General features: G+C 52.3%; 1 protein-coding gene across 1 annotated transcript in view; it reads right to left on the bottom strand.

Annotated features, from left to right (window-relative positions):
• SMPD1 (sphingomyelin phosphodiesterase 1) overlaps positions 1-10,775 on the bottom strand; it is a 16,978-nt gene extending 6,203 nt beyond the window's left edge. The window contains exons 1-6 of the mRNA XM_048493997.1: positions 10,625-10,775; positions 5,793-5,864; positions 5,223-5,506; positions 3,728-4,020; positions 3,123-3,229; positions 1,685-1,864 (exon numbers count right to left, since the gene is read on the bottom strand). Of these exons, the coding sequence (XP_048349954.1) occupies positions 1,685-1,864; positions 3,123-3,229; positions 3,728-4,020; positions 5,223-5,506; positions 5,793-5,864; positions 10,625-10,775 (1,087 nt within the window). The remainder of the gene's footprint in view (positions 1-1,684; positions 1,865-3,122; positions 3,230-3,727; positions 4,021-5,222; positions 5,507-5,792; positions 5,865-10,624) is intronic.
• Between the last annotated feature and the right edge of the window lie 2,387 nt (positions 10,776-13,162).

The raw sequence follows: 13,162 nt of genomic DNA, 5'->3' as shown, positions 1-13,162 counted from the left end.
AAGAAGAAGAAGAAGAAGAAGAAGAAGAAGAAGAAGAAGAAGAAGAAGAAGTAAAAGAGTTGGATTTATATCCCCCCTTTCTCTCCTGCAGGAGACTCAAAGGGGCTGACAATCTCCTTGCCTTTCCCCCCTCACAACAAACACCCTGTGAGGTGGGTGGGGCTGAGAGAGCTCCGAGAAGCTGTGACTAGCCCAAGGTCACCCAGCTGGCGTGTGTGGGAGTGCCCAGGCTAATCTGAATTCCCCAGATAAGCCTCCACAGCTCAGGCGGCAGAGCGGGGAATCAAACCTGGTTCCTCCAGATTAGATATGCGAGCTCTTAACCTCCTACGCCACTGCTGCCCCTAGAGAGAATGTGTGTCTCTCTTCCCCACACTTCTAGTCTCTCAGTCTCAGCCCTAATGCATTTTTTACCAGGAATCTCTGCCATTAGCCGTGGGGGTGATGGAAGAGTCCTTGAGTCTCAGCCAACGTATGGCAACCCTATAGCCATACTGTTACCAATGTCTCCAATCCATTTACTGGCTGACTGAACAGCCTTGTCCTGCTAGAAATATTGGTTCTTAGATTCCAGCATTATTTTTTAAATTCAATTCGTAGGCCACCCTTCCTCCTGTGGGGGCAGGGCACCTAATAGCATTAAAATATAACAGCCAAAATCAAAATAAATCATCAATATCCCAGCGCCACAATCACTTCAGAGGGGTGGACCCCCAGATCAAGTTTTACCCAGCATATAATCCACATTCATTCAAATGCTATCATGTTTTGTAACCAGCCTCCTGACTGACTCAGTGAGGCTACTGTACTTGTATCTGCCTCGCAGGCCAGCAAGAAAGATGGACTAGCCAGTGTGGGGCACTGCTTAAGAGTGGCAGGCTGGAGAACTGGGTTGGACTCCCTGCTGCTCCATATGAGTGGTAGACTCTTATCTGGTGAACTGGATTTGTTTCCCTGCTCCTCTGCATGAAGCCTGCTAGCTGACCTTGGGCTAGACACAGTTCTCTCAGAACTCTCTCAGACCCACCTACCTCACAAGGTTTCTGTTGTGGGGAAAGGAAGGGAAGGATTTGTCAGCCACTCTGAGATTCCTTGCAGGAGCGACAATCCAAACTGTTGTTCTTCTACTATAAATGGCAACAAATAAATGGCAACCAGTAGAACAGGAGCAGCTCTTGAGGGCACCTATGAGAGAGAGAGAGAGAGAGAGAAGAAGAAGAAGAAGAAGAAGAAGAAGAAGAAGAAGAAGAAGAAGAAGAAGAAGAAGAAGAAGAAGAAGAAGAAGAAGAAGAAGAAGAAGTAGAAGAAGAGTTGGATTTATATCCCCCCTTTCTCCTTTCCCTTCCCCCCCCCACAACAAACCCCCTGTGAGGTGGGTGGGGCTGAGAGAGCTCAGAAGAACTGTGACTAGCCCAAGGTCACCCAGCTGGCGTGTGTTGGCGTGCACTAGATAATCTAGTTCACCAGACAAGTCTCCACAGCTCAAGTGGCAGAGCAGGGAATCCCCAGATGAGAGTGCACCTGCTCTTAACCCCCACACCACGCTGGCCCTCAGGGGAAGGGAACAGGCTAGTCGTGTGTCGCAGAGGGTTTCTTGTAGCATTTCCCTGCTCCAACTGCGCCACCCTCGGCCTTTGTGTTGTGGGCTGAGAGGCCTCTTTTTGGCCATCAAGTCGCCACTGACTTATGGCGGCCCTGTGACGTTTGCAAGGCCAGAGACGTCCCGGAGGTGGTTTGCTGCCGCCTGGCTCCGCGTAGCTGCTCCCCGGGGGGTCTTCGGGGGCCTCCCAGCCACAGACTAGCGAGGACCAGCCGGCCCTGCTTGGACTCTGAGCTCTGAGGTGATCCGGCCGGGGCGGCCAGACTGCAGGCAGACGTTGTTTCCGTGTTGCTTCCTAATGCTGTAATAATCCCACCGCCAGGCTGACTGAATGCCGGATGCTGTCTGGCTGGGTTGCTTTTCAAAAAACATTCTGAGTGCCAGTGAGAAAGTTGGGTAACGTGTGGGCTGAATAAAGGGGGGGGGAGGACTATGGAGGACTGGCCAGGCCCCATGAGAAGAGGCGAACCGGGATCTCCCCAGGCAGCCTGCCTGCCCTCCTGGCCTGGGCTGTGTGCTCAGCTGTGTGCCTGGGTCCCGGTCCCACCTGCCTGGAGAGCTCCGTTTCCTGGGAGGCAGCAGCTGTCTCGGGCTCCACACCCTCGGAGGAGTGAACGGCTCCACCCAGGAGAGAGAGAGAGAGAGAGAGAATTGTCAGGACATTGATGAGCTGGAACGTGTCCAGAGAAGGGTTGATAACAGTACGTGTGAAAGTCTTAGTGGATTGCAGACTGAACATGAGTCATCCATGTGATGCTGCAGCCAAGAAGGCCAGTGTGATTCTGGGCTGCGTCAACAGAAGTGTAGTGTCTTCACTGAGGGACATAACCGTATTTTTCTGTTCTGCATTGGACAGACCTCAACTGTGTCCAGTTCTGGGCACTGCAGTTCAAGAAGGATATTGACAATCTGGAGTGGGTCCAGAGGAGGGCGACCAAAATGGAAACATGTCTGGATTGCATGCCCTGTGAGGAGAGACTTAGGGAGCTAAGTATGGTTAGTCTGGAGAAGAGAAGGTTAAGAGGTGACCTGATAGCCCTGTTTAGCTATCTGAAGGGATGCCATGTTGAAGAGGGAGAAAGCTCGTTTTCTGCAGCTCCAGAGACAAGGACCAGGAGTCACGGGTTCAAGGAGAAGGAAAAGAGATTCCGCCTAAACATCAGGAAAAACCTCCTGACCGTCAGGGCTGTTCGACAGTGGAATGCTCTACCTCGGAGGGTGGTGGAGTCTCCTCCTTTAGAGGTTTTTAAGCAGAGCCTGGATGGCCATCTGTCGGGAGTGCTTTGATTGTGTGTTCCTGCGTGGCAGGGGGTTGGACTGGATGGCCCTTGGGGTCCCTTCCAACTCTGGGAATTCTATGATTCTAAACTGTCATCATAAATAATAACACTGCAGTTATAATGAACTGAAACCAAGCATTAGTGACGGAAGATGGCCAGGGGACGTGTGCTTGGGCGCATGATCTCTGCCCGTGTGTCAGCCTTGAAGTGGGAGATCCATTCGGAAGGCTCGCCTCGCTCACATTTGACTCCCAGCTGGTCAGCTGAACGCAACCGGGGTGCCTTGGCCGACTCCAGGGTCAGCCAGAGCGATGCATTGCGGCCCTCCGGCCCCAAGCAGCTCCGTGTCCTTTGGTATAAGGATGAGAAACCACTGGCTGAGGAGCCATCTCCGTGGAGAGGGCGGGGGACAGGCCTGCAATACGCTGCGGCTTGGACAGATTTATGGAGGAGAAGTCGATCTGTGGCGCCCAATCTTGATCCTCCTTGATCTGAGATTGCAAATGCCTTAGCAGACCAGGTGCTCGGGAGCAGCAGCAGCAGAAGGCCATTGCTTTCACCTCCTGCACGTGAGCTCCCAAAGGCACCTGGTGGGCCACTGCGAGTAGCAGAGAGCTGGACTAGATGGACTCTGGTCTGATCCAGCAGGCTAGTTCTTATGTTCTTATGATGCATCTCAGCCACCTGGATGCCATCTTCTGACACTCAGCCCCACCTGCCTCACCTGGCAGTTGCTTGTGGGGCGGGGGAAGGCCTTTCTAAGGCGCTCTGAGACTTCTCACAGGAGAGGAAGGCAGGGCATGAATCCAAATTCCTCTCCTCCTCCTTCTGCCCATGTTGGTGCCACCGTCTTGCCAGTCGGGTGCCCGTGCCAGGCCAGCTGGGCGAGTGGAGCTTGGCTTCCCCAGCCACGGTGCAAGAGATGGCCAGGGTGCCTCGAGGGCTCTCTGGGGCCTGTGTTTGTGGCAGCCTTGGAGTCACCTTGTGGGGGTGAGACGGGGAGGTGGGGGGAGCGGCCTTCATCCTCCCTGGCGTGCCCAAGGATGCCCGTTGCAGTTGCCAGTTGCCATAGCACCGGGATAGTCTCCATGGCGGCAGTGGGCCTTGGCCTTGGTCTCTGCAGGAACAGCGGCTTCCTGCCTGAGCAGAGAAGGGAAGCTGGGGGCAGAGGGGGGGGCAGCTGCCTTCTCCTCCAAGCTCCCCACACTGCCAAGCCACCTGGGCAGGGTTCTGCCAGCGACTAGCCAGCTGGGGGGCACAGGTGGGTCTGCCATCCAGACATACCTCTGTTATCGCCACATGAAAATAACAAAATATTTTCCTGAGTCAGGTTGCCTGACTACACTGGCTCCATGCCTGGACACGGAGACTTGTGTAGTTCAGAAGCCTCCATAAGGTTCACAAAGAACGTATATGTATGCCTGTGCCAATGTTATATGATTTCCCTCTTGTTTATGTCATTCTAGGATGTAATAAAAGCCCCTCTTTAGTTGAATGTATGATATGCCTGCTATTTAGGATTTTGGTTTGAACAAGTTCTCCAGTTAAGTTTAAGGTTTTGTTCTTGTTAGGTTTAGGAAAGTCTTGCCTATAAGTATATGTGTTTATCCCTTTAAGGTTTCCCTAACGTTTAAAGTTTAGAAATGTTATTTTTGAAATTTATGTCTGATGGCCAAAGCAGTGGCCAGAAAGGTTTGATATTAAGGGACAAGAATGTTGGCTCTGGAATGCAGCTTAGACCAACGCCCAGCCGACTCTTTGATAAGGACTCTTTGGATTTACAAATAGAATCTGTTGCCAGCACCCAAAGGTCCCCCAGCCATTGGAGGATGTGCAGGGACCACCATTGGACAGTTTGAACTTCCCTTTGTTGCAACAACGCAAGGCGGGAGCCTCGGGGGATAACAGCCATCTGATAGAGAGGATTAGCAAGGTGCGGTAGCGAGCCCACCTGGATTTTGTGAATGGACTGTTATCTACTCTCCTTCAGCACCATTGTGAGATCTCGCGGGAAGACGGCTGACAGCGGGATTTGGTAATCCCATTCAGAAAAGTGTAACTGTATCTTGCTTTTGAACTGTTTTGTATTGCGATTGGTGTTTTGGGTGAGGGACTTGCCCCCTCACCTCCCATGTCCCTGCCCCTTTGCCCACTTTGAAGTTTTGGGAATAAAAGTTCTTGCACTGCGTTGCAAGGGGCGATTCTCTCCTGACCGAGCTGTGACCACCACTTGCAATAAAATCCTTTTGCTTTGAAGAACGCCTGCTTCCTGCGCCTCATTACGTTGCTGAGTTGAAATCACTTATTGTTACCGGGCAAACAGCGGTAACAAATGCACACACCCCCGTCCCTGCCTCAGCTGCCATCTGGCAATCCCGGCAAGGTGCTTTCAAGGCAGGTGGGAAGCAGAGGGGGGGCAGCAGAGTCTTCCCTGTTGGGGGCCCCCCTTCCGAGGACCCGCCCCGCTTAGCTGCTGTGAGCAGGCCTGAGGGATCCACCTGGGGGCTGTGTGGGCCGCTCCCCCCCTGGGTACGAGCTCTGGACAGCACCGGGCAGGGCGGGAGCAAGAGGGCCGCTGAGGACCCTGAGAAGGGCTTCCGCTGTGGCCGCGGGAGCCAGGCAGTGGCTGTGGGGAAGAATTGGGCAGAGGACCCAGGGAGCTGCCGCAGGAGGTCTCCCGCTGGCACCGGAGCCACGGCACAAGAGGCGCCCCATCTGGCTGTGCCTCTCTGCCCCGAGTGTCTGGCACGGCCCCAAGTATCTGCCTCTCCATCCCAAGCACCTGGCACGGCTCCCCGACTCTGGATGCTGGACGAGCGCCAGCCAATTTGTTCCACCACAGCTGCAAACAGCCCTTCTCTCGGGGGGGGGGGGGAAGCTGCGTGCCCAACTGGCACCGTCCTTTTAATTACCGCTCCCCCCAGAGACCCGGGAGTCTGGCTGCGGTGGAAGAATGCGGGCACCTGGCTGGGCATTCTGCCTGCCTGCCAAGACAGAGGGCCCAACAGCAGGGGTGCTGGCAGAGGGCAGCCTCGCTGGAGCCTGTCAGTGCCAGAATCAAGGCAGCAAGAGACCCAAGAGTGCTTCTGAACATAGTCTGAGTCAGTGGTGGGATCCAAAAATTTTAGTAACAGGTTCCCCTGGTGGTGGGATTCAAACTGTGTCGTAGCGCCAATGGTGCTGGGCGGGGCACAACGGGGGCGTGGCCGGGCATTCCGGGGGCGGGGCATTCCTGGGCAGGTCTGTGGCAAGGACGCAGCCGCTGTGCCGGTCCTTGGGCGGGAAACGAATGCACGCAGGCGCAGGCCGACATGCACGCCGGTGCACCTCCTGCTAGACTGCTTCAAGTTCTGCGCACTACTGCTGAGAGGAGGGGCGTAACAAAGGCAAAAATCATGGGGCAAAATCACCCATTAGTAACCCCCTCTTGGCACACACAAATAATGAGTAACTTACTCTCGGGAACCTGTGAGAACCTGCTGGGTCCCACCTCTGGTCTGAGTGCCTTTTCCTTTCCTGGAAGCACGTCCAGGGTGACAGGGGGTTCCTGTTTCGCTAGGAAATAAATCCCCGTCTTCTTGCTGGAGCGTGAAACTCTTCCTCGGTGTGAAGCTGCATGTTGGTCGACTGAGCCCGCTATAGCGGTTGCCTCTGAGTCTCCTGCTGCCAAGAGGCACTTTGCAGGATTAACATTTGCATTCCTCCAGACCAACAATAATCCGCTCCGTCCGGTCAGCCCAGAAACGCCACAGCAAAGATCTCTACTTCACTGTGAGTAGCGGGCCAAGGAAGGGCCTCACCTTCTAGTAAGAGGAGGGTTCCCTACTGAAGAAGACGGGAATTTATTTCCAATGAAACAGGGACTCTGCTCTCTGGAAAGCCTGTCTATTCTCACGATTATTTTTGTATGAACTGTGACTTTACAATGTATGGATCACCCGCGGTTTGTGAGCTGCGCATAGGCCCCCATCCGTCACTGTTTGTGCTTTTTGCCATTTGCTCCATCGATTTAGAGCGTGCCGTCTTCTGAGACGCAGGCAATAGAGATCGTTTTAGTTACCTGCACTTTCTAATCAAACTTTTGCACTATTAGTTTTTTGGTGGTGGCTTTGTAACCCCCATGCTCAGAATGGGTTGACCCAGAAAGGGGTGGAGACTCAAAGCAGCAGGAGGCTCCAGAGCTCATGTAGTTTGGAGGAGACGAGGCTACCAGACTCGGACCTTGGTTTGTATAAGCCCTTAACACCTTGTTAAGGTAAACTGCAATGTTGTTGGGAACTACTGGGAAGGGAGTTGTTTATTTTTGCTATGTTGTAAATGTTGGAGTTTATTGTTTCAGGGTTTCTTTTTGTGGTTGTAATGGGTGAGAGTTCTCCTGGAAACCTTCCTCATGTTGAATCCTGTTCACCAAACCCTTGGAGTCTTCAGGAGCCAACACACTTGCAAAGAAGAATTGGACTTGGCAGTATCAGAAGACTGTAACTAGAAGGACTTGAAATGAAACCTGGACCTTGAAGTGTGATGTTAAATGTTGATGTTCTATGTTAAGAAAGTAAACCATTTTGTTTTTTAAATTTGTTGTTGCAAACTCATTCCACGTTCTGCCCCACAGAACCCACAGGTAGAGGTTACAGCTTCAGTGTGGTGTTTTCTTTGTGTGCTTTTTTTGTGTGTGTGTGGGGGGGACTCTGGCCGGCATCACTCCCCAGGTTCTGTCCCACAAATCTTTAGGAGTTTCCCAGTCCGTGGCTGGCAGCCCCAAAGCACGAGGTGGTTTCAGCCTCTGGGCCTCTTTACTCCTCAGAGCTCCCATTTTGGGGTGATTCTCTCCCCAAAGCAAGCCCAGAGAGCAGCCAGAATGGGGAGTCCTCCCACCTCCTTGCCGGTGGTTCTCCTTGCCCCCATTGCTGCTGCTGGCCCAGGCTCTGGGCACTCGCTTGACCCCCCTCCCCCCACTTGGCATTCCAGGAGGACCCTGGTGCTAGCCTTTCCATGGGGCAGAGGGCCTGGGGCCTGTCTCAAACTTAGCTCTCTCTGGCCCAACAGGCAGCCCTCCGCTGATTGGGGTCCCAGGGTATTCAGCAACTCTTCCCGGTAGCTGGGAGTCAACCAGTTTCCTTGACAGATTCCTGCTCTTTTCCATCCATGTCTCCTCTTCTCTGTTTCTTGTGACTTGGCCCACTTCTTCAAAGGGAAGTCCCGGCTCACCCACCTTCTGGAGTATTTTTTTTAAACAGAGCAGCAAAGATGGACTGGTAGACATGATATCTTTGCAAAGCCCCTCACCAAAGAATCCACTCATCCTCTGTCCTGGCATCAGGAGACTGTCTCCCCGCCCCCACCCCCTGGATTAGAAATTGGCAGGAAAACCACTGGACGCAGAGAGCAGGACCGGACGGGCAGCTCTCGCGACTGGAGGCAGGGGGGGGAGCAGAGGGTCTCGCAAGGAGCAGTCCTGGGGTCGGGGCTGATTTGTTCATACATGATCAGGAACTGGAGTGTTACCACCACAAGAAAATAAAGAAATATTTTCTTGAAGACAGGTTGCCTGGCTACACTGGCTCCATACCCGGACACGGAGACTTGTGTAGTTCAGAGGCCTCCCTAAGGTTCACAAAGAATGTATATGTACGTTTGTGCCAATGCTACATGTTTCTCCTTGTGTTTGTGTCATTCTAGGATGTAATCAAAGCCCCCCTTAGTTGAGTTTATGCCTGCAGTTTTGGATTTTAGTTTAACAAGGTTCTTCAGTTAGGTTAAGGTTCTGTTAGTTTTAAGCAACCCCTGCCAATAGGTGCATGTAAAGTCTTGCCTATGAGTATAAGTATATGTGTTTATCCCTTTAAGGTCTTCTTATGTTTAAGTTAGAAATGTTATTTTTGAAATTTGTGTCTGATAGTAAAAGCAATAGCCTGTAAAGGTCTGCTATTAAGGGACAAGGAAGGTGGCTCTGGAATGCAGCCTAGACCAACGCCCAGCCGACTCTTTGATAAGGACAAAGACCCTCTTTGGATTTGCAAATCGAATCTGTTGCCAGCACCCAAGGGTCACCCAGCCGTTGGAAGACGTGCAGGGACCACTATTGGACAGTTTGAACTTTTCTTTGTTACAGCAAGGTGAGGCGGGAGCCTGAGGGCATTGCGATAGCGAGTCACCTGGATTTTATGAATAAAACCTTATCTGCTCTCTGTTCAGCACCATTGCGAGATCTCGCGGGAAGACGCCTGACAGCGGGATTTGGGAATCCCGTTCAGAAAAGTGTAACTGTATCTTACTTTGGAACGGTCTTGTTTTACGATTGGTGTTTTGGGTGAGGGACTCGCTCCCTCACCTCCCCTTTGCCCCCTTTGAAGTTTGGGAATAAAAGTTCTTGCACTGCGTTGCAAGGGAGCGATTCCCTCCTGACCGAGCTGTGACCACCACTTGCAATAAAATCCTTTTGCTTTGAAGAACGTCTGCTTCCTGCGCCTCATTACGTTGCTGAGCTGAAATCACTTATTGTTACCTGGCAAACAGCGGTAACAGGAGGAGAGCAGAGCAGCAGCGACCAAGTTGGCAGGAGGAGACACAAAATAATTCAGGATAGTGAAACCCGAGGATGATGATGGTGAAGACCTCCAGAAGTTGCTCCACAAGCTGGCTGACTTGGCAACAGCACGGCAAACGTGGGAACTGTCAGGTCTTGCACACGATGACAACACCCCCCCCCCCCCCCCACGGCCTATATGCTGCTGGGGTCTGAACTGGCTGCCACAGAGACTGAAAGAACTGTGCTTGGAACTGTGGTGGGAAACGCCAGGCCAACGCCAGCTTCGCTTCGTGGACAGAGGGAGAGGTTTGTGCAGAAGCTGGAGATGTCCTTGCAGGGAGGGGCTGATTGCCCCACAGCCGAGCCCAGATGGACCCTGGGCCTTCCCACCCACTGAGCCTTCCCCGCCTTCGAAGAGCACAAGGAGAGCCCTGCTGGGTCAGGCCAGGGAGGGCCCATCTAGTCCAGCATCCTGCCTCACACAGCTGGCCAGCCAATCCCTCTGGAGGGCCAACAACAGCGCAGAGAGGCCGAGGGATTCCCCTGATAAGGAACCAAGAAGAGTTCTGCTGGATCAGTCAAGCTAGAGTCCATCTGTCCGGCATCACATCTCACACTGTGGCCAACCAGTTACTGGGGAGAGTAAACAACAGAGACCTGGAGTAGAGGCTGAGGCCTGTCCCCAACGTGGCCTCCTGGCACTCATGTTCAGAGATTTGCTGCTTGTATGGATGGAGGCTTCCTTCAGCCAGGCTGCCTCGTAGCCACTGAGGGCCCTGCCTGCCCCCCCCCCCCTAAATCCCTGGGTCCCTTTGAGAGCCATCAATGCTCGTGGCCATCGCAACATCCACTGGCAGAGAATCCCACAGTTTGATGACTCACTGAGTAAAGAAGTCATTCCTTTTCCCTCTCCTGAACCCGCCTCCAAGTCCAAGTATTCTTGGAGAGGGAGAAAAGGCTCCCTCCATCCCCTTCACTACGCGTGATCTTGTAAACCTCTTGTCTGATCCCACTCCGGATGTCTTTCTCTGCACTGAAAAGTCCTGGTTGTCTTCTTCGGCCTTTCCTCATGGGGGGGAGGTGCTCCAACCCGCAAACCATCCTGCCCCCCCCTCCTATGTACTTTCTCCAGCTCTGCAATCTCCGGTTTGCCACTCAGTGACCAGAGCTGCACACAGTATTCCAGATGAGCCCCCCCCCCCCCCATCCATTTACACCAGGGCTTTGCGATATCGGCAGTTTCATTTTCAGTCCTGCTCATTAAAATTCCTGGCATGGGGCTCCCTTTTTCACCACTGCGGCACTCTGGGGAGGGGGCATCTTCACACAGCCCCAGGGGCTCGGCCAGTTCAGACCCTGTTCTCATAGACCCCAAGCTGGGATTTTTAATTTCTTGCACTGACCAACACTGAGCTCCAATTGCCACGCTGTCGCCCACACGCCCCGTTTGTGGAGGTCCTCTGGGACTTCGCCACAGTTAGCCTTGGTTTTCACCGTCCTGAATAATTTTGTGTCATCTACAAACCTGGCCACTATGCTACTCATCCCTGGTTCCAGATCACTGGAGATCCAGTTAAACAGCTCTGGCCCCAATACTGGTCTTAGTGGGGTAGCACTTATTACTTTCTGCAAGACCTATCCATTGTCCCCTACTCTTCGTTTCCCACCATTTAACCGACTCTGAAGCCCTAAGAGGATTCATCGTCTCCTCCCACGACCACTAAGCTTACTCCTCTGTAGCCTGTGCTGAAGCCCCTCGACAAAAGCCTTTGCTCAGCGCCTGCTGGATTGCCCTGAGCCCCCTGCCTGTGAATCGGCCCCACGAACCGCGGAAGGTTGCTGAGGCAGGACTTTGCCTTGCAGGAGCCGGGCGGACGTCTCCTCGGCCGGGTTTGCTCATCCAGGAGCTTAATTGGTCTCTCTTTAATCAGAGAGATAAAAATCTGGGGCGGCTTCCCAGTCCTCTGGCACAGAGGCCAAATTTAACCACAAGTCACTTATTTAAGAACATAAGAACACAAGAACAAGCCAGCTGGATCAGACCAGAGTCCATCTAGTCCAGCTCTCTGCTACTCGCAGTGGCCCACCAGATACCTTTGGGAGCTCACCTGCAGGAGGTAAAAGCAATGGCCTTCTGCTGCTGCTGCTCCCGAGCACCTGGTCTGCTAAGGCATTTGCTGAGTAGATCAGCAGCACTGGATTCCCAGAACAGCGCCCCCCCACCCCCATCCCCACCCCCGGCTCCACCACCACTCAGCTCTTGGGGAATTTTTTATCCCTTTTCCTGGCTCAGCATCAATGGGGGACCGAGGGGTGGGCAGGCAGGGAGCGAGCCAGTGGGCAGCGGGATGTAATGGGTGGAACTCGGTGCACCCCAACAGCTCTGCTGCTGCAAAGAGGGAGATTCTCCCATCCCATGAAGCCGGCTCTTATCTACCTGCCAGGGAACATAAGAACATAAGAACTAGCCTGCTGGATCAGACCAGAGTCCATCTAGTCCAGCACTCTGCTACTCGCAGTGGCCCACCAGGTGCCTTTGGGAGCTCACCTGCAGGATGGGAAAGCAATGGCCTTCTGCGGCTGCTGCTGCTCCTGAGCACCTGGTCTGCTAAGGCATTTGCAATCTGAGATCAAGGAGGATCAAGATTGGTAGCCATAGATTGACTTCTCCTCCATAAATCTGTCCAAGCCCTTTTTAAAGCCATCCAGGTTAGTGGCCATCACCACCTCCTGTGGCAGCATATTCCAAACACCAATCACACGTTGCGTGAAGAAGTGTTTCCTTTTATTAGTCCTAATTCTTCCCCCCAGCATTTTCAATGAATGCCCCCTGGTTCTAGTATTGCGAGAAAGAGAGAAAAATTTCTCTCTGTCAACATTTTCTACCCCAGGCATAATTTTATAGACTTCAATCCTATCCCCCCTCAGAAAAGGAGTTCATCTTCATAGATTCATAGTGTTAGCACTGAAAGTATAATCACATTTAGTCATATTTAGTGGCATTTATTACTCACTTATATTCAATAATTATGATATGCTTATTCCTATGTTATACTAGCTATTTTGAGTTGCTCATTGTGGGAAGGCCTCCAGCTCTCAACTTGAGCTGGATGGCGGAGAGCTAGACAACATGGATGTCTACACTTTCTGCTGATTCAGCAGACCCTGACGGCATAAGTAAAACATAGCCTAAAACAAGCCCCTAACACATAACCAAAGGAGGCCTCTAAGGGTACACCAGCCAAAGCGTTCAGACTACACTTATCTATAATTTTGCCATCTCAGTGCATTCCTCCTGTCAGATTCTGTGTTTTGTCATCCATCTAAGCGGGTGAAGAAAGGGGCACTGAGATGGTGCCAAGGGTCGAGAAGCGTCGGGATAAAGTTGTTTTAATAAAGTGGAAAATTGTTTAAGGATTGTCCTGTAATGAACCCTGAGTTTAACGAGGTAATAGAATGAACATGTAATAAAGAAGCGATCAGTCTATGGGACGTACCTCTCAGAGTCGCCAAAAGAAAACATCTTTATGTCAAAAGAATCATTAGCCCGACAAAATTATGTGTCTATACTGGGGGATTTTAAGTGTTGTATGTCATTCCAAGGTGTCAAGAATTCTGTGATGTATAGGAATTTAATGACTTCGCGTGTGATGCTTTTCGATAAAAGGGACGGTCCCCAAAGCCGAAGTTGAGTCTTTCCTCCCAGGGTGCTTTTGCAACCTGTTCCTCTCTAATAAACTTGATAACTTCTTG

The sequence above is a fragment of the Sphaerodactylus townsendi genome, linkage group LG04, assembly GCF_021028975.2.
Source record: "Sphaerodactylus townsendi isolate TG3544 linkage group LG04, MPM_Stown_v2.3, whole genome shotgun sequence".
NCBI lineage: Eukaryota > Metazoa > Chordata > Lepidosauria > Squamata > Sphaerodactylidae > Sphaerodactylus > Sphaerodactylus townsendi.
This window is presented reverse-complemented; position numbering and strand designations above follow the sequence as displayed.